General features: G+C 42.6%; 2 protein-coding genes across 6 annotated transcripts in view; one reads left to right on the top strand and one right to left on the bottom strand.

Moving 5' to 3' along the window:
• The first annotated feature begins 4,330 nt into the window (after positions 1-4,330).
• Positions 4,331-14,023, top strand: LOC144076884 (phospholipid phosphatase 3-like). 2 transcript variants are annotated; one of them, XM_077604212.1, is made up of 7 exons: positions 4,331-4,478; positions 5,305-5,491; positions 8,994-9,151; positions 9,222-9,508; positions 12,154-12,211; positions 13,257-13,433; positions 13,524-14,023. In XM_077604212.1, the coding sequence occupies exons 2-7, from the start codon at positions 5,395-5,397 to the stop codon at positions 13,653-13,655; spliced, it is 909 nt and encodes a 302-aa protein (XP_077460338.1). In that variant the 5' UTR covers positions 4,331-4,478; positions 5,305-5,394; the 3' UTR covers positions 13,656-14,023. The 2 variants fall into 2 exon arrangements, with proteins under 2 accessions (XP_077460338.1, XP_077460337.1); XM_077604211.1 differs by having other exon boundaries at positions 13,497-14,023.
• Positions 14,024-16,019: 1,996 nt separating this feature from the next.
• adgrl1b (adhesion G protein-coupled receptor L1b) overlaps positions 16,020-20,416 on the bottom strand; it is a 59,460-nt gene continuing 55,063 nt past the window's right edge. For 2 of the 4 annotated variants that reach the window (XM_077604208.1, XM_077604207.1), the window contains 4 exons: positions 20,262-20,358; positions 20,069-20,179; positions 19,485-19,505; positions 16,020-19,184 (listed from right to left, as the gene is read on the bottom strand). In XM_077604208.1, coding sequence (XP_077460334.1) covers positions 17,239-19,184; positions 19,485-19,505; positions 20,069-20,179; positions 20,262-20,358 — 2,175 coding nt within the window. In that variant the 3' untranslated portion in view covers positions 16,020-17,238. The remainder of the gene's footprint in view (positions 19,185-19,484; positions 19,506-20,068; positions 20,180-20,261; positions 20,359-20,416) is intronic. The other 2 variants (XM_077604210.1, XM_077604209.1) reach the window with 1 other exon arrangement.

Raw genomic sequence — 20,416 nt, 5'->3', positions numbered from 1 at the left:
GTAATCATTGCTTGGACGCACGAGAGTGCTGTTTCCCAGCTCAAGTCCCATATCAAATGTTACTACATAGATCTGTTCAATAGGTAGACAGTGGACAAAAACAAGTGTTTGACCTAAGTTGAGTAATTACCTTTTGTATTTTGGCCTTATGGTGTTTGGTATCCCTGCAATGCTCACGCTAATGTTTTGACCTCCAATTTATCAGAAAAAATAACTTTTGTTTATTGAGTTGTTAAACATCCTTTAAGACAGCGGTCTCAAACCGGTCCTCAAAGGGCCGTAGGGGGTGCATGTTTTCATTCAAACCTAACAAGCGGACACCTTTAGCAAGTGCAATCAGTTGATTGCATCCAGGTGCTACTAATTTTAGAAGACCCCTCATTGGTTAAACTGTCGACACTGGATCGGTTGAAACAAAGTCTAGGACCCACTGCGTCTCTTTATGGAATCGGTTTGAGACCCCTGCTTTAAGATGTTTTTGATCATATTAGAATCCTGCATTTTGCATTTAACCACGACTAAAGCTGATTTTCACTAAAGCAGTTCTGCACTAAACACCCTCGTGAATATAAGCGCAATGGAAAATGAATGAATGTTACAGGCAATTCTATGGGTTTCTGTGGCGACCACTGAGGGGATAAGACTAAAGTTAACACCTCAGGAGATCGCCCTCCTGTGGTTCAATGTAAAAACAACAGATGCAAGTACAGACACTCCTCAACTTACGAACGCAATTGGTTCCGAGCGATTGTTCATAAGTTGAATTTGTTTGTAAGTTGATTTAGTGCTATATTTTGTATTATAATTTATGTTTAAGGCCTATATAAGTATATTGAAGGTTTATATAAGTGCATTTGTATGTTTAAGGCTTGTATAAGTAACACGCATTTGTTTGTACTGAAAAAAAAAACATTTAATAAAATGGAGAGAATATGTACAGTACTGTAGAGAGAGAGATAGATTTATGTATTAGAAACTGGCCAAAAGAAGCGACCTAATGACGATTGCACAGTTTTCTTCTTTTTTTCATCATAAATGATGCAGTAGCACTGTATGGCATCATTCAATTGATTTGCAAACTTTGTGCAACGTTCAATATTTGGGTCCTGCTGCTCGATCTTTCTGTTTATAAATGGTACTGAATGTGCAACGCTCACTACTTTCTGACGCGCATCAAGCTTCGTTATTATTGCCACTCGTTTCAAATGAAATGGCTTGCCTCTTACTTGCAACTCCCTCAATAGAAGCCTTTAGCTTTTTACCAACCATATTCAATATTGGATGCATGAGATATTTAATGATACAAATGAAAAAGGTTCTTTGCACACTGGAGATACATTCACGCACTTCCGCATTGCAACGAAGAAGGTAGATGCTGGGTGAGCTGAGCTCTCACAGCGCCAGGCGTCGGTATTAGCGGCGGAAAGAAGTACTACTCCGAAAAAGACGCGAAATACAAAATTGGACTTGCGAACATTTTTGGACTTAAACGCAATTTGCAGACATGTTCGTATGTACCGTTGTTCGTAAGTTGAATGTTCGTAAGTAGGGGAGCGTCTGTATAACATTGTGTGAATAATTTCACACATCAGTCGCACTGAAGTATAAATCGTACACCTGGCCAAACTAGAAAATAACTGCGACTTATAGTGCGGAAAATATTGTACTTATTTTAAATTTGGACAATAAGAAAGAGTGTATGCTAAAAAGATGTTAAACCCAAGTAGTATTTAGTAGACTATGTGGATTTTGTTGTGATGTTTGTGTAATTGTCACTGTTATGCTGTGAATTCCCATGTGTCCCAATCGAAGGGAAAGTAAACTGCTCACAATTTTTTTTCCATGTCTGTGTTGAAATTGCAACATCTTCTGAGAAGATGATGACATCAAAAGGACATGTGACTCTTCAGTCAATGGTTCCCGATTTGAAATGTTATGAAGAAACGATAACTTAGAAGGAGCATGATGGAAAAATGTAGGGACTATTTGTTCGGGGTAGTGATGAGCTAAGCAGATGAGGAGTTCAGCATGTCTACACCACTACCGGTGAGGAAAACTCCTGTGCTCTTTTGAGCCAAAAATCGCAAACCATTGTTGCTCAATAAAACTAACCACGGGAAACACAAACTGATTTTTTTTCAAGTCTTGCTGCCAACTGATTTAATGTGTGTTTGTTTGTGTACGAGGACGTGCGTGCATATGCGTGCATAAAACGTTTATGAAAGAAAATGAGTATATCATATTTATCTTTTGAATGGACAACAATTTTATTGAAATGCAAAGAAGAACAGAAACATTTATGACCTATATCAGAAGTACGAATGCAACTGTTCACAATTAACATGTAATTGCATGCTAACGTTATACGCACCTATGCATTGCAGTTTCTGGGTGTTATGTCCTTCATCATCATCTTCCTCCGTTTATCCAAGGTTGCACGCGGGGGCAACGCTTCCCTCTCCCCACCCACTTCATCCGGCTCTTCTGGAAGGATCCCAAGGCGTTTCCAGGCCAGCCATGAGGCACAGTCTCCGCAGCGTGTCCTGGGTTGGCCCTCCTGCGGGTGGGACATCACCAGAAGGCATCCTTATCAGATGCCCGTGCCAACTCATCTTGTTGCTCTCGACCTGGAGGAAGAGTGGCTTTACTCCGAATGCCTTCTCAATGTCCACAAATCACATGTAGACTGGTTGGGCGAACTCCCATGATGCCACCCACCCCTGCCGAGAACCCTGTTGAGGATATAGAGCTGATCCACAGTGGAGGTCCTGGGTTCAAATCCAGGTCGGTCCACCTATGTGGAGTTTGCATGTTATCCCCGGGCCTGTGTGCGTTTTCTCTGGGTACTCTGGTTTCCTCCCACATTCCAAAGACATACTTGGTAGGTTGATTGGACACTCTAAATTGCCCCTAGGTATGATTGTGAGCGTGAATGGTTGTTTGTCCCATTGTGCCCTGCGATTGGCTGGCCACCAATTCAGGGTGTCCCCTGCCTCTGGCTCAAAGTCAGCTGGGATAGGCTCCAGCACTCCCTGCGACCCTAGTGTGGATAAAGCGGTTCAGAAAATGAGATGAGCATTACTCATTATCATTGAATATATATTTTATTTGGCGGACAAGTGGTTAGTGCGTGGGCCTCACTGTTCAGGGGGCGAGGGTAAGCAGTACGGAAAAGGAAATTCATTCATTCATCTTCCATACCCCCCATCCTCGAAAGGGTTTCAGGGGTTGCTGGAGCCTAACCCAGCTGTCTTCGGGTGCAAGGCAGACTACACCCTAGACTGGTCGCCAGTCAGTCGTCGGGCACACAGAGACAAACGACCATTTCCACTCCCAATCATACCGCAACCAGCGGCAATTGAGCCCGCGCCTCCCCACATCGAAGTCAGGCCAGTGAACCCCTACACCACGAGGCGGCTTTACGGAAAATGAATGAATGAATAAATACTAAACTAAACACAGGTGAGAAGTGGTTAGCTCATTAGTCTCACAGTTCTGAGGTAAAGGGTTTGATCCCATGTCCAACCAGACTGTCTGGAGCTTTCATGTTCTCAGTTTCTCCTGTTTCCTCCCACATCCCAAAAACATGCATGGTAGGCAGGTTGAACACTACATTTCCCCTAGATACGAGTGTGCAAGTGAATGGTTGTCTGTCTCCTTGGGCCCTGAGATTGGCTGGCCACTGATTCAGGGAGTCCCCCACCCTTTGCCTGTGTGTAGTAAGATGGGATAAGCTTTAGGACCCCTGCGACCCTTGTAATAATAGGTTCAGAAAAAGGAATGAATGAACGGCCGGATGAAAGAATAAACTCACAATTCTTACATTTATTTTTTTGTGTACCTACCTGAATCCTTAATTAGGTGTAGCACAATGATTTAAATTAAGACACAAAGCTTGCTCCCACTCTCTTGGTGGCTTCTCTATCCCGCTCAGCATCACACATTCTGATTCACATTCAGATTTGAACTTAGACAGGTTTTTACCACTGAACTAATGGAGAGGCACTGTTTGAGCGTACTGTCGCCACCTAGTGTTAAGCCTGAGAACTGCAATAGAATGCAGGCTGAATGAAAATGTTTGCGGGATACATTCATGATACCATTTTCACAATTCGCTGCGGGCCAATAAAAACTGAGAAAGGGGGACACAGCTAGCCCGCGGGTGGTAATTTGGATATTTATTTGAAATGAAAGAGTGCTGACAACAAAGCCTTTTTAAACTAACACTAAAAAACTTCTCGTCTTTGTTACTTTGAATCCTTTTATGTGTCTTGCGAAGTATAAGTGTTGCCTTTATAGCCTTTAATTTTCAGAACATATACAATAACGACGTTACTACTCCTCATACTTAGATACTTGGTATATGATGCTATAGCATAACAATTGATTACATTATTTTGCTCCCTTTTCTTTTCGTTTTGATGAAGTAATATTTAATAATCTCTTTAGAATTTTTTTTAGTCTACGAATATATATTGGTAAGTACTATTTTTGTCATGGACAACATATTTCACAAAGTTAATCAATTTGTTGTTCGTGAACTCTGCACGTCAACATTGGCATGCATTTATAAACGTTTGTAAAGCTGCGCTCGGTTAAAAACACAACATTTCCTCATTATTAGCGCTATCTACTGTAAAATAATATATGATTTTTTTCTCTCAAATTCAAGATATATAAATTCCTCGTAACACCGATTGGCCAAGCAATGTCACAAGATGGTCATGTTACCGTGAATAGACATGATGAGTCGATGTGTCTAGATATTCTCTTATGAACAGCATCGGTGACATTGGGAAATAAACCGAGTGGCTAGTGCGTCAGCATATCAATTCTGAGATTGATGGTTCGAACCAAAGTCCGGCCCTTCCTGTGAGCAGTTTGCATGCGTGGGTTTTCTTCAGGTACTCCGGCTTCCTCCCACATGCCAAAAACATGTAGGATAGGCTGGTTGAACACTCCAAATATGTGTGAGCGTGAATGGTTGTCTGTTTTCTTGTGCATTGATTTTGCTAAATATTGTTGTAAATGTGCAAAAAAAGTTACAAAAAATGTCACACCATATTTGAAACACTGTGTGGCGCTAAATACGAGAAAATGTTGCTGTCTTTTTAAACCGAACGCAGCTTTACAAACTGTGCTCCGTCCGTCTCATGGTGGGATTTCACCGCTCGTAGAACTGGAGATATTTCGCAAGGTTTCCACGACGGACGGTGATGATTAAGTTCTGGTTTAGCCCTGGAGGCTATGCGATTCTCTAAATTACGTCAAAAGGCAACATTGTTGTGACGCGTCCATGGCCAGGTGGGGGCATCGTGCGCTCATCGTGCGCTCGTGTGAGACTGAGACCCCACCGACCCAAGCGTCCCAAAGTGCTGGTCACCAGGAGCGGGGATGGAGAACAGCACCGGGAGAAAATCGACGCAAAGTGGGCGAAGATTTTTCACAAGGAAGTTACTGGTGATCACAGACATTCTGTGCCTAATCCTAGGTGAATATCAAATCCATATTTTCAACATTTGTACATTTTCTCACAGTCTGTTGCAATTGAATCCAATGTGTGAGCTAAAATTTACAAGACTATTCATATACACTATAATCCTCTCTGTTATTTTTCTTTCCCTGAGCTATTGTGGAGACAATATTGTGGAACATATCCATAGGTTGAAAATAAACATTTTTAGATTAGTTTAATAACTTTATTTTTTTTACCAGTACCTAGTGAGGATAAAGTGGTTCGGAAAATGAATGAATGAATCTCATCTCATTTTCTGAACTGCTTTAATCCTCACTTGGGTTGCGGGTGGTGCTGGAGCCTACCCCAGCTGACTTCGGGCCAGAGGCGGGGGACACCCTCAATTGGTGGCCAGCCAATCGCAGGGCATGAGGAGACAAACAACCATTCACGCTCACACCCATACCTAGGGGCAATTCAGAGTGTCCAATCAGCCTACCATGCATGTCTGGAATGTGGGACGAAACCGGAGTACCAAGAGAAAACCCACACAGGACCAGAGAGAACATGCGAACTCCACACAGGTGGACCGACCTGAATTCAAACCCAGGTCCCCCACTGTGAGGCTGACGCGGTAACCACTCAGCCGCCGGGCCGCCCTTGAAGTAATGAATTTATTAGTAAATTAATAAATACAGTACATTTCATATTTTCCCAAAAGGTTATAATTGAGATTGGGATAACACAGGAGCTCCACCATTGGCTGGCAACAGATTCAAGGTGTCCCCAGCCTACTGCCCATAGTGAACTGAAATAGACTATGGCACCCCATCATAGGATAAATGAATGAATGAGGCCATTAGGGGCTGAGCAGGCAAATAATCCATACATTGATTAATTTTTATTTTAGGAGCTATACAAGTTTAATCAAAATAATTCACAGTTAACTCATTCACTGCCATTCAAGTTTTGCAACTATTAATATGTTGGAATGAGTTTATTTGTTTTTTTGGCACGATGTCATAAAACTGCTCTTGGTGTATAAATGATTTATTAACTGACGATGCTTAGCATAAAACCAAACTATGATGTTATCTAAAAAACAAAGCCTTTTACTATTGTCGGTAATGTTTTTTTTTGCTTTATTGAATTTTGTTCCCAAGCAAACAATAGATTCAAAGTTTTTAAAGAGATTGTATAGTTTATATGTCTGGTTGGCATCAAACTATGCAGTCAATAGTTCACTATTAATATAGTATATATTAATTATATTACATATACTATAATATCATCTTATATATATTAATAAAAATATTAATTAATTATAATAATTAATCCTATACAGGATTAATTCGTTCATTTTCTGTCCGCTTATCCTCACAAGGGTCACCGAGAGTGCTGAATTTGTCGCCATTTTTCTTCGGCCCTACTTCCTTTCACTGGAGCAACTCATTTTCACTATTCATCTTTCATTCATTCATTCATCTTCCATACTGCGCATCCTCGTAAGCGTTGCGGGGGTTTGCCGGCGCCTATCCCACATGACTTCGGGCGAAAGGCAGGCTAGTACACCCTAGACTGGTCGTCGGTCAGACATAGGGCACACAGAGAGACAAACAACCATCCACCCTCACAATCATACCGCCATCAGTGGGAATCGAGTCCGTGCATGCCAGCATCGGTCAGGCGAGTGAACCTCTACACCACGAGGTGACCTCCCATTTTCACTGAAGGACATTTGATCTCCTTATGCATGCCTTCCTTTTTATAAAAATACTAAAAACACAATGTATTTTTTGGAGCAATTCTAGCATGATTATTCTCAACAATTTTGTTGAGTGTTTCCTAGAGGAGGAGTACTTCACGTATAGATTATATACAATTTTAAGTTGTATAACACATAATGTCATTGACCTTGTGAAATGGTAATTGATTTTCTAATAGCAGTTCTGGCTGGAAAAATATCACCCCAAACTTTTTTTCCCACTGTTTTTACACATGTACGATTCCTGTTTTCCAGCCATGCACTTTGCCAGCTGCTCTGTGCATTTTCTCTGGAATTGTACTGTTTCCATAGCAACCACTTGTTCTCAGGGTAGAGCAAAGACGGCGGGGAATTGGGGGATTGTATTTGCTATAAATGATACATGTATGATCCCCACACTCACATGTGTGATGGGGCGGGAGTTGGAGGTAGGGGTGTCACTGTCCTTCACATTCACATCGACGAGAAGAGGTTATGTAATTAATGGTGGTCAGTCTGTACACTTGGTGGTTGGAGGGGTGGTATTGTTTATCTCCTGTTTTAAAGGTATGGAACAGTGGTCCCCAACCACCGGTCCGTGGACCGGTACCGCGAGCTACCCAGTGCCGGTCTGTCAGAGTAAAAAATGATAATGTTTTCAATCTCGTCCTCCTACCTGAAATGTAAAAAGTTGTTATAATAATAATAATAATAATAATAATAATAATAATAACAACAATAATAATAACAACAGCAACATTAATGATCAATAATAATAATAATAATAATATTAATAATCAATAATAATAATAAATAAATAATTGCTATTATGCTTAGGACTTTCTTTTTTTTTTTACCATCGTGGGTGTCATTCGTGCACCGATCCCACCCCGTCACAATTTTGTCTTAAGTTGTTGCCCTCCCCATTAGCCGGTCCGCGAGAAAATAGAAAGAGCTTTAACGGTCTGCGGTGAGAAAAAGGTTGGGGACCGCTGTTATAGAGGACAATGTGTTCACCATTTTGATTGTGTAATTGCTTCCTTCAAAGTGTGTTTGTGCAGGAGTTGTGAGGCAGCAGGGGGCATAATGTGGTGGGGTGGCAGTGGCTTGGCGAAGGCTGTGTCAGGCTGCTTCTGGCTCTGGTTTGTTTCAGCATTCATCCTTTTGTTTTCTAGGCAAGAGTTGAATTCAAGTCACAAACAACCAGCTTGTCTTCCTCATTTGTCCTGTTCTTGCGCTGTAACCCATTTCTGGTGAAACCTTTTTAACTCATTCACTACCTTAGACAACTGATTATTTCAACCACGAGGACTAGTAGAAATCATTCACGAATGAGAACACTATTCTAATTTTTCCCACCTTTTTATTGAGCCAAAGCATCCGTTATAAAGGAGAGGACTCAACCAAATATAAATTTCACAAAACTATGAATACTGAATTAAAGATCTTATTTCTATTAATTCGCAAATTAGCTTCACATTCGCTCATTTTGGTATGTAGCTCATGAATACAGTTTTTTTTTTTTTTTTTTAGTTCTTCAACAGTATCTTTTTTTTTTAAAATTTGCTCAAGAATCAATGTTGAGGTGCTAATTCATTGCTAACTAAATTTGAGGGCGGAAGTGTTTTTGATGTAAAGTAATAGTCATTTCTCTGGAGTGACTCTCAGTGAAACAGTTAAATTACCCGTGAAAGAGTGTTATTCAATTTTGTTGTTGTAGGAGGAAATGGTGAAATGGTCATTGATTATTGGCTCAGTATTAATCATAAACATACATACATCTCTCCCCTTTAGTTTCCATCCCATTCTTTGTAAGTGAGCTAAAGTTGGTCAGACCCTATAGCAGAGGTATTGTTTGTGGAGACTCCAGCATCACCTACCCATACAAGCCTTTGGAGACGATATCAGACCCAGTGCTCATTGTTGGCGGCATCCTGATCACAGGCCTCTCAGTGAGTATTTCACACAGCTCCCTACTTGTGGAGGCTAACAAATTGGTCATGACCACATGCTTACTTGCAGATCACTTTAGGAGAATGGTACCGGGTACGCTATCTCGGCATCAGGTCTAAGGCTTTCATCAAGAACAAGTATGTGTCATGTCTCTACAAGGAGTGGGGCTCCTTCCTGTTTGGCTGCTGTGTCAGCCAATCGCTAACCGCCGTGGCCAAGCTGAGTGTCGGCCGTCTGCGACCACACTTTTTGTCCTTGTGTCGCGTCACCTACACATCACTCAACTGCACACAAGGAACTTATTTGGCAACTGTCAAATGCCCCAACTCCAATCCCAGCAAAATTGATGAGGCCAGGTGTGTATTATATGTGTCTAATGATACCACATCATTTCTGAACGGCTTTATCCTCCTTAGGATTGCAGGGGGTGCTGGAGCCTATCCCAGCTGACAACCTGAATCAGTGGCCAGCCGATCGCAGGGCACAAAGACGGACAACCATGCACACTCACACCCATACCTAGGGGCAATTTAGAGTGTCCAATCAGCCTACCATGCATCTTTTTGGAATGTGGGAGGAAACCGGAGTACTCAGAGAAAACCCACGCAGGCCCGGGGAGAACATGCAAACTCCACACAGATGGACATGACCTGGATTTGAACCCAGGACCCCAGAGCTGTAAGCCCGACACGCTAACCACTCGCTCCACATACCACATAATACACAATGTATTCATTGTTACAGGATGACACTGAGGGCGGCCCGGTGGCGCGAGTGATTAGCGCGTCAGCCTCACAGCTCTTGGGTCCTCGGTTCAAATCCAGGTCGGTCCACCGGTGTGGAGTTTGCATGTTCTCCCCCTGTTTCCTCCGGGTACTCTGGTTTACTCCCCCATTCCAAAAACATGCATGGTAGGCTGATTGGACACTCTACTGGACACTCTACATTACCCCTAGGTATGAGTGTCCCCCTGAACGGTTGTTTGTCTCCTTGTGTCCTGTGATCGGCTGACCACCGATTCAGGGTGTCCCCCGCCTCTGGCCCGGAGTCAGCTGGGATAGGCTCCAGCACCCCCCGCAACCCTAATGAGGATAAACAAGTTCAGAAAATGAGAGGATGATACTGTATTGTGATCCTTCAACACTTCGCGGCTTCAACATTCGCTGCTTCAGTACATCGTGTGTTTTTTATTTTAAGTATAAAGTTCATAAAAACGTCAAAATTCACGCTGAAAGAAGCAAGCAGAAGACACATGCCTGTCTTCCGCTTGCAACTAAGAAAATGGCGGAAGACGAGGGACTGTCACTCAATTCAGCACCAAAGTAAAAATAATGGCAGGCAGCGGGCGGTGGCCGTCATTTTTATCCACTTTCTGAGCGGCTGGGGGCCTCTGGGGGTTGATTTTTTATCAGAAATGTCAGCCCTGTGCGTCCTTTTGGCAGGCGCCGTGGCGCTTATTTGAAAAAAGAACTTGCTTGGTGAACTGTAAAAAGTGTGATCAGTTGATTGCTGTCAGGTGCTGCTGGTTTAGAAGAAGAAACCTCATTGGTTAAAACTTTGTGCTGGCTCATTTGGAACAAAAACCTGCACCCACTGCTGCCTTTTGTGGAATATTTTTGACCCCCCCTGCACTACACCAACAGGTGGCTCAATATTGACAGGTCAAAACATTAGCTCGAGCATTCTAGGTATTTCAACCATCACAGGACCTAACTACGCAGTATAGTTTGATATGGGACTTGAGATGGGAAACTGCCTGCTCCCTCGTACATCCAAGCAGGATTGCTACATGCCCACACTATGTTGGGTCATCAGCAACAAGCCCATTTTTTCAGCACTCTCCTCTTAGCAGTTATTTCGGCACATTGCAAGGCATAGGTACTTTCTGCTAGCCAGTGGATAGAGGGGATGTGTAACGGCCAACTGTTTATTTCCACCAAAAATGTGTAAAGCTTGTTTCAGACAGATTTACATCGATACGAGAATTGTGCAACGTAATATCGTGCGAGATACATTGTAGAATTTTTTTTAAGTGTCTTGCACAAATTTAGCCAAGCATTATGCACGAGTTAAGCAGAAACTGGGAGATAGAGGAGTTAATGGCGTACGAGGCACATGGGTTGTAAAGTCAAAACGTAGTTTGAGGACATTGTTACCCAAGGGACTCCTTGTAAATTACACAGTCATCAAATCTCCTGGAGGCTACATTTTGGGCACAACATGGACGAGTTTTAATTTGATGCAAATCCATAAATGGCCTAAAATCGTTAACATTTTGATATATCTACATCCGTCCTGGGTTCAAGTCCAGGTCGGTCCACCTGTGTCGAGTTTGCATGTTCTCCCCGGGCCTGCATGGGTTTCCTCCCACATTCCAAAAACATGCATGGTAGGCTGATTGGACACTCTAAATTGCCCCTAGTTATGGGTGTGAGTGTGCATGGTTGTCTCTTTGTACCCTGCGATTGGCTGGCCACCGATTCAGGGTCCCTTGCCTCTGGCCCGGAGACAGCTGGGATTGGCTCCAGCACCCCCCGCAACCTTAATGAGGATAAAGCGGTTCAGAAAATGAGAGAGGGAGAGAGACATCCGCCTTGACCACCTGTAGTGCTAATCACTACTGGTTCAAAGAATGACTGTTTTAGAGAAAATTGACAAGATACAGAAATATCCAATTATTAAAAATAGCTGATATTGTGATGGTACAACATAGTTGCAATGTGGTATGCATTTTACAGAGGCCTCCCAAACTTTTCAAGATATGCGCACCAGTCATGTTATCGATTTTTTTAGTTTGGCCATTATGCTGCAGCTAGTAGTTAGTAGTTCCTTGATAGTGTGAAAGTACTAAAGTCGCCAATGTACTTTTCAGCCGTTTACTTTTTTTTATCGATCGGTCCATCAGCACATCGCTTTTTCAATCACTTCACAACGTTTAAAGATTATATTGCCAAATTGTACTAACTGTAGCTATTCTAATCCTTCTTTCCTCTCAATTTAGGAAATCATTCTTCTCTGGTCATGCTTCCTTTGCAATGTACACAATGCTGTATTTAGTTGTAAGTACATAACCATTACTTTACATCTATATTGCTTTACATCCTACCATTTTGCATTTACCTCTGCTTTATTGTGAAAAAGAAATGAGAGGGTTATCACCAGTCCAGTGAGCAGCATGAAGCTAAGAAATGAGAAAATAAAGGCTGTATGTGTTTGTCTTAGGGGGCTGAAAAAAGAGAAACACAAAGGTCGCTCTGTTTTGTATGGGAGATGTAAAAGCTTGGCTTCTTGCCTCACTGCTCCTCCCTATTATCTGCATGTGTTTGTATGAGAAGTGTTGCATTTTATCTGCCAATCGAGGCATTTGTCTTAGTAATACTAACCCTAAATATTTCACCACCTGCAGCTGCAATGCAGATGCATCACGACTATGAAAATGAGACAAGTCAATCTCTACCGAGTGATTCTGTGCTAAGAATATCTGCGGCAATCAGATATGGAAAATTGCAACGGCTCTCACAAGAATGCGCAAATTTAGGTGCAATCACCTGAATTTAAAAAGTTGGAGTATATATTTTTTTAATTTATAAATTGGATATAAATGATGTTTTCATTTGTTCTGTGTCAGTCATCAAAGAAGCTTTGGGACCACTGCTTCTTTATTTAGTAAATTGTTTACAACCATGCATTCAACCAAAGGCTTAGTTTAATGTTTAAATCTATTTTATTACATTTAGTCCAATGTTATTCAGAAGCACTCACATCTGACTGGTCATAATTCACTTCCATATCAAGGAGTATATCTCCCACTTCAAGCATGTTACTGTCTCAAAATTTCAATGTTATGAGAACTCTATGATCTTGAAATTAGAATGTGTGAGTGATCAGGTCTCTTGGGTCATTGTGTGCACTTGATTCGGTAATCCACGCCAGGCTTGTCAGAAGTCATTGTGGAAGAATTAACATTCCTGGTAAGTGTGCAAGCCAGGCGTCTTTGGAAAAAAACGACTTCAACTGGTTGCCAGAAGAAAGTAGACATGTCTAGGGAAAAGCTGTAGGTACTCAACTGTGTGAATGACAGCACACTTTTGATCTTCATTACAGTTTTATCTTCAAGCACGGTTGACATGGCGTGAAGCCCGGATGCTGAGACCTGTACTGCAGTTCTTCTTGTTTCTGCTGGCTGTCTACACAGGTCTGACTCGCGTTACTGACAATACACACCACCCATCCGATGTCCTCTTTGGCCACATACTTGGGGCCCTCACTGCATACTGGGTGGTAAGTGTTTCTAGGCTTTTCTTTGGTATCTGCGCATCTATTAATTGAAATCTGTTTTGTCAGGCCTTCTACATCTCTTCTATGTTTAAGAGACCTATCTTGAACCAGTCTCACGTTGAACCTCAGGAAAACCACTTGGTGCCCACCACAACAGCTGCTAGATTTCACCTCCACCTCCCCTCCCAGTATGGTGCAGAATCTACCAGCCTAGAGACTGTGTGAATCTAGAGAATGTGAGACTGTTTCCTCGCTAAGCCCTACAACATATGCCTGTATTTTGCACAAGATGGTGTCAGTAAGGTGTGGGGTGTGACATAATGAATGTGACTGAAAATAGTACACAGCTGGAATGTAGACTTTTGCCTTCTATAAGCAGTTTGAAAATCACTGTTACGACATTTCGGTGCATGTTCGGAATGTCAGTTTTTAGGGAAACAACAATGTGCTTGTGAAGTTTTTATAACGGTGGACCTGCCTGAGTGCACAACACATTGTGAGTTTTAGACTTATTCAGAGATTCAGAGACCTCTTCCATTCTCACATGAGCTTTGCTTTTTATTAAAATGATCAACACAGTGTTTATTTCAAGATTTGTCATAAAAGTCCAGTTTTCTTGGAGTTGAGATGTTTCTTTCACTGGCATGCTGACATTTGCTTTCAAAGTGGTCTTAATACTGCCTTTTTATAGTTATCAGTTGCACAAGAGGAAAAAAAAGTTACAGTAATCCCTCGATTATCGCGGTTAATGTAGACCAGACATGGCTGCGATAAACGAAAAACCGCAAAGTAGGGTCACCCCTATTTAAAAAACACTTTTTTACTTCAGTGCTGAGTCATAGTAGCAAGCGGAGGACAGAGGAGAGGTTTCCACTTGCCAATTTCAGTGGATTTTCAGATTTTTATGAACTTAAAAAAAACATTTTTTTTACTTCACTGCTGAGTTCAAGTAGCAAGTGGAGATCGGGTAGTGGCTTCCGCTTGCGAGTTTCAGCGAGGATTTTCACATTTTTATGAACTTTAAAAAATATTTATTTATTCGTTTATTTTTTAATTCTGTGCTGAGTTCTAGTAGCAAGCAGAGGACAGGGGAGTGGCTTTCGCTTGCGAGTTTCAGCGAGGATTTTCACACTTTTATGAACTTAGAAAAAAAAATGTAATTAACAAAAAAAAAAATCCCCCAGAAAAAAAACCTGCGATGTAGTGAAACCGCTATAGTTGAAGTCGCAATACTGTCTGGATTACTGTATATATAGTTTTGCTTTACGTGATCCTCACCGGACCCTTTGACACACGTTAGATCAGAGCAGTTAATTCCACAAAGGGCCAGAGTGGGTGCAGGTTTTCGTTCCAACAGAGGAAACCTTTCCACCAATCTGGTATGTTAGATATACGATCAGTGGATTGCTGTCAGGTGCTTCTTGTTTCAGGGGAAATTTAATTGGTTAAACTGTCTGTGTTGGATTGGTTGGAACAAAAACCTGCACCTACAGTGGCCCTCGAGGACCGGATTGCCCAGGTCTGCTTTAGATGAAAGGGTCAGTGATATATGCATTTTTTAAATGTGAAAAAAGTATATACTTTTTTTCATTGCCACTGAAATTGCAAACAAACAATTGTGTTTTATGAGAGGGTATGCTTCCTAGATGCATAACAGCTTGAAAATTCACAAATTATTCATTTTTTTGCTTGTCTTTGAAATTAATCGCACATAGACATGAACACTGCTGATTCGTACAAAAAAAAGTGTTTAAAATTGAAAGTATAATAGTGCCTAAAATTGAAAGTATAATAGTGCCTAAAATTGAAAGTATAATAGTGCCTAAAATTGAAAGTATAATAGTGAGAGTCCCACAAATATCTGTATAAAGGTATAAAAAGTTGGATGGGCCGACTATGTCTAATAAAGCTACGATAGGGCATTTTAACTACTTTTTAAGCCTCTTCTACTCTTCTATTTTAAAAGACAGGACAAGAATGATTAATTTCACGTTTACTTGAACTTCAATAGCAATACAAGACAATTAGAACACTTGAGAGTAATATATACACAAAAAAATTTGAGGTTTCACATGATTTGCTCAGGACACAGTTCTGTTGGTATGACAACTCAGCTGCTAAATGTTCCATTGCCAGCAGTTCATGGCAACTGGAGGACAAGTTTTGGTCTGGATGTGATGGAACAAGTTGAAAATCCAAAGGAGGGCATGCTTGTAGGACCCACCTTCATAGACATTGCTAAAATGCTCCACTGTGGTACTGTAATCATAAATCAGTCATAAAAGATTTGTATATATTTACACACACTCTCACTCACACACATACATAAACACACACCTCTTGCATCCACGCATGCTCGTCAAGCTAGACAAACTTGCCTAACCCATTCACTTGTACTTGAGCTCTTCCTTTTTACAGAATGCATGGGCCTGAAAAGCCACTAGGAAGTCATGCATGTGTTATTTTTTATTTTATTTTTGGCAACAAGTGCTTTGATCCATCACAACACTTCTCCTGCTACGAGAAGAGGCGACACCTAGGCCTGTCACAATAAGGTTTTTTTTCAGGTGTGTGGGGGTGGGAGGGGGGGGGCGGTTGGGGATTTCATTCCTCTGAAAACTCACACGATTAATAGAGTGTTGATTTTTTTTCTCCCTGCTGGCATACTATGACAATAGAGAAATGACCACAGAAACACTTGAAGGTAGGGCTAGGTGATCTGGCCACAACATTTTTTTGGTTATCTTTATTCTTTTCATGATTGTTTTTGATACTGTTTTTAATGTTGTTATTTATATTAACTGGCATCAACCCTTGTATTTTACAATTAAACTAGCGGCCATTCAAAAATTTAAATGTACAGGGTTCCACAATGTTTGGGTGCATGGGGATTTCACAATTTTATTCATATGACAACATAACATGTAAAGTGGTCCCCACGTCCACTAGAAATTTCTCCCCTTGGCCTTTTTTCAGAAGTATGGTAAAAGACCAAGTTTATGATGAAAATCAAAGATTTATACCAGATGAGAATGCAATACAAGTCATGCATTCATTTTCAACATTGCTTATCCTAGTCAGGGTCGTGGGGTACTGGCGCCTATCCCAGCAGACTTTGGGCGAAAGACAGACTACAACATAGACTTGTTGCCAATCAGTCATAGGCCACACATAGAGACATCTCCCAGTCCTACTTAAAAAAAGAGATTTACCAATTCAATGAGCCATCTACAGTAAATATTAAAAAATATGAATTGGCATACAATACTGACATGTACCCTGTTGTCACTTGGACCAGATAAGAACAAAAATATGCATAAAATTTGCTTGCATGTACATGAGAGCCTACCAAAGAGTTTTCTTAGAAGAGAAGAAGAGTAGATGACAGGTAAAAAATTGGCCATTGGCCATTTCATATATCGGACGATTAGTCGACCTATTAATTATCGTGACAGGCTTAGAGACACTCAGCTAGTGATCTGACAGAACGTCCGATAATGGGCCAATATGAAATAAAGCACTGATGAGGTGGGAAGACACGATAGGGGTGGGAGGAAGGAGAGCAGAGGAAAAGTGGGGATGCACGAGTTACACTTCTAGAAAAGTAACAAAACATGAGAAGGGGCAGAAGGCATCTCGTGGTGATCAGGAGATAGAAGCAGGGAGAAGCCTGTTTTTTTGTATTGTTTACTTCAGTGGCCAATTAAGATACATCGCGGTCAACATCAATGGTACTGTTTCACCAACAGTGCCAGTTGTGCTTTTCTCAGACTCCCTGGTTCCTATGCCCCGATCACCACCGCCCTAGTCACAGGCTCGTCACTCTCTGCATCTGACCGTCTTCTCCTTCCGAAGAGGGCTCGCACATGTAGATTGCCTCTCCGTTAGTGGCCGTTGGGGGTGGCTGATAAAAGGTCTGCAGGTGATTGGGCTGTGGGCCAAGGGGGGGTCTCCCGAGGCTATAGGGCAACTCCACGGTGGGCTGGGGCGGGCTGCTAGGGCTAAGCTCTTCTGGACCTTCGGGGCTGCTGTCGGGGTAGGAGAGGATCGGAGGGGAATTCCGGGTGTAGAAGCGAGGAGGGGAGCTGCTACGGCTGTATACTTGTGGTGACTGGCGAGGGTAAAGGTTGTTGGGGGGAGAATTTGTGTCTCGGGGAGCAAAGATGTTATTTGGGGGTGGGCTTCGTGAGAAGAGACCAATTGGTGGGGACCTATGGTCTCCAGGGTAAAGTGGCGACTGGTTGGAATCCTGGGCATAGAGAGGTGAGGTATTGGGGTCAAGGTCAAGATCGGGGGTCAGAGGCAGCGTAAATCCATCGGAGTCTTCTCGCTCGCCGTGATACCTAAGAGACCCTCTTTCTTTTCCTCTTTTCCTCCCATCCTGGACACCGCCGTTGGTCTCAAACAAGAAAGACTCCGCTCTGTCTACATCAACTCCCCCACGCCACACATCCAGTGCTCGATCTTTCTGTTTTTCATTATCTCGTTCACTTCCCCCTCTCCAACCGTCTCTGTCCTTGTCTCTCTCCATTCCAGCTCTCCAGCCGTCTATCCCAAAATCGTTTCTCTGAGTAATGAATGTTTCTTCCCGTTCCATTTCTGCTGTGCCTCGCCAGGCATCAATCCTTCCATCTCTCTTCTCCAGGAGATGAGGTTCCTCCAGTCCCCTTTCTGTTACACCTCTGCACTCAGCCATGTCTCCATTTCTTTTTTGAGAGCTAAAAGACTCCTCCCTTAGTCTGTTACATCCCCTCCAGTCGTCCATGACTCCATCTCTTTTTAGCAGATAGGTCTCATCCTTCTCCGTGTCCTGTCCTCCTCGCCAAGCGTCCATACTGCCATTCCTCTGTTTCAACAGAAGAGGCTCCTCTAGAGCTTTGTACAAAGGCTCCGATTCCTGTGGAGGCGGTGGCGGAGGGGGTGGCAAGGGTCTGTCACGGTAACGATCTCGCTCCCTGTCTTTGTCTGTTCCCCCGGACGATTCGGCTACGGTGCGGTGGCGCGATAGTGTACCTGGGTTGCGGCTTAAGGTGGTGTATGGCCTAGCCTGAACATCAGGGGGGCGTGCTTGTTGCCTCTCCTGGATCCCGCAATGACCCAAAGTACCTTGCGGTTGCAGCCTCTCCCCATCTTTAAACAACTCACGGCACTCAGCATCTACCAGAGTCCGCGCATTTGACCAACCATCTTGCGAGCGTGGCGTTGTGCAATGATCTTGCTCATGTGATGTGGAATGTGTGTCAGCACTTTGTAGGTGATGCCTCAAATGCGGCCAACCCTCTTGTGCGTTGTGTCGAGTAGTGGGCTGTATGGTTGCAGCCCAACCCTCCTGGGGTTTGTGCCTAGTCAATGTGGCGGTGTGAGCAAGGGCAGCTCTGTCCAAGTGATGAGGCCTTGCCAGGCTTCCGTAGCGCTCGGGAGGGATGGGCATGTCGCCTGAAGGCCTCAGGTTGCTCTGCACGAGTTCAGAGATGATCATTTTCTCCAGGGCAGCCGCGTCAGACAGGTTACGGCGCATTCCGGCACTGGTGCCAAGATCTGCGGCTCCGTGGGGGGTCAGCAGGCCTGGGGAAATGTCATCATCTCCCATCCCGATGCTACCCTCTTTAAGAAGGTCAGTGCTGCCCACCATTCCGGCTCGGGATCCAGGCATGGCCCTGAGGCCATGTAGGGTGAAGGTATTGGGAGTGTAGCCTCCGTTGAGACACACGCTGTCCAAGCCGCAAGACTCTTGACTCTGTGACACACCAGCCTCTACAAGAAGAAGCAGGAAATATTCAATCTTTTGAAAAATAAATAAATACTACATCAAGTTCATGTTGTGAAAGGACTTGCATGAGTAAATGTACAGTATGAGCAAAGGAGTAGAGTTTCAGTTTTGCAAGAAAAATTTAATGCAGTTATTTAGAGCTAAGCACTTCATGTCAATACGGACTATGTATGTGTATGTATGTATGCTATGATGATTCATGTGTCCGAATATGAAAGGGTGGTCTATGAAGTCAATCACAGTGTTGAATGATTTATGTAAGCACAACAATGAAGCGCTCATACTCTTGTTTCGGAAGGTTCCAACTGGTCCATGAAAGAGAGACAGAAGAGGGAAGACAAAAATAAAATCACAGCAGACCTAAAGTTTACACCATATAGTTGTATAGAAAAAAAGTAACACGCACAAACTGTATTGCTTAGTATGTGTGTGCCACCATAAAAAAGCTAGGTTTTTATATTGTATAAGTTTGCTGTCTTTTACAGGGCTGGTATAATGTTAGAAACACAAAAATGTAACTCATTTTCTAGTGTTTTCCTGAAAGCCAAATTAATGAAGTTGCAGTTCGGGTCTTGAGAAAACAAAATCCAGTGTCCGTCCAACAAGCCAATTGGAGAATGACACAAGAGCAACTGTTATTGGGGACTGAGAAAAGACGGATACCTTCAAAATAGGGTCTTGAGAGTTAGAAATATAGTAAAAGGTTATTTAAAAAAACAGTGATGCTTCTTGTACAGTACTGTTGACTGCTTTACCAAATCCACAACAAAAGTCGGCATTTACATTCCTGTGGGTTCGTGTGGACTATCATTAGCAGATGTGGTGAATTGAACTGCCAACTACTAAAACATTAGTGTACAATGTATACCTGTGGACGTGAAAGGTTGATTATATCCCGGTGCCAACATGGTGTCATAAGGAGATGCTCCCGTGTGAGTCTGCAGGACTGGATTGGTCAGGAAATGATTTCCCAGTGCAGCTATGTACAGAAAAATAAATAAATGTTGCACTGTGCAATAACGAAGAAGATGAAAGGAAAATAAAACAAATCGGAGTCTCACCTCTGTTAAGAGTTGGGGTGCTGTTAACATCAGTAGCGATGAAAGATGACTCAGTCTGTCTTCGCACTGTGTCGTTCCACATCCTCCTAATACGACTCTGGAGAGTGGAATATTGACAGCCGCTTGTGTCAACACAAAATCCAAAAGAAAAACAG

This window comes from Stigmatopora argus, chromosome 7, assembly GCF_051989625.1.
Source record: "Stigmatopora argus isolate UIUO_Sarg chromosome 7, RoL_Sarg_1.0, whole genome shotgun sequence".
In the NCBI taxonomy this organism is placed as follows: domain Eukaryota; kingdom Metazoa; phylum Chordata; class Actinopteri; order Syngnathiformes; family Syngnathidae; genus Stigmatopora; species Stigmatopora argus.
Note: the sequence above shows the minus strand (reverse complement) of the source record. Positions and strands in the feature narration are given on the sequence as shown.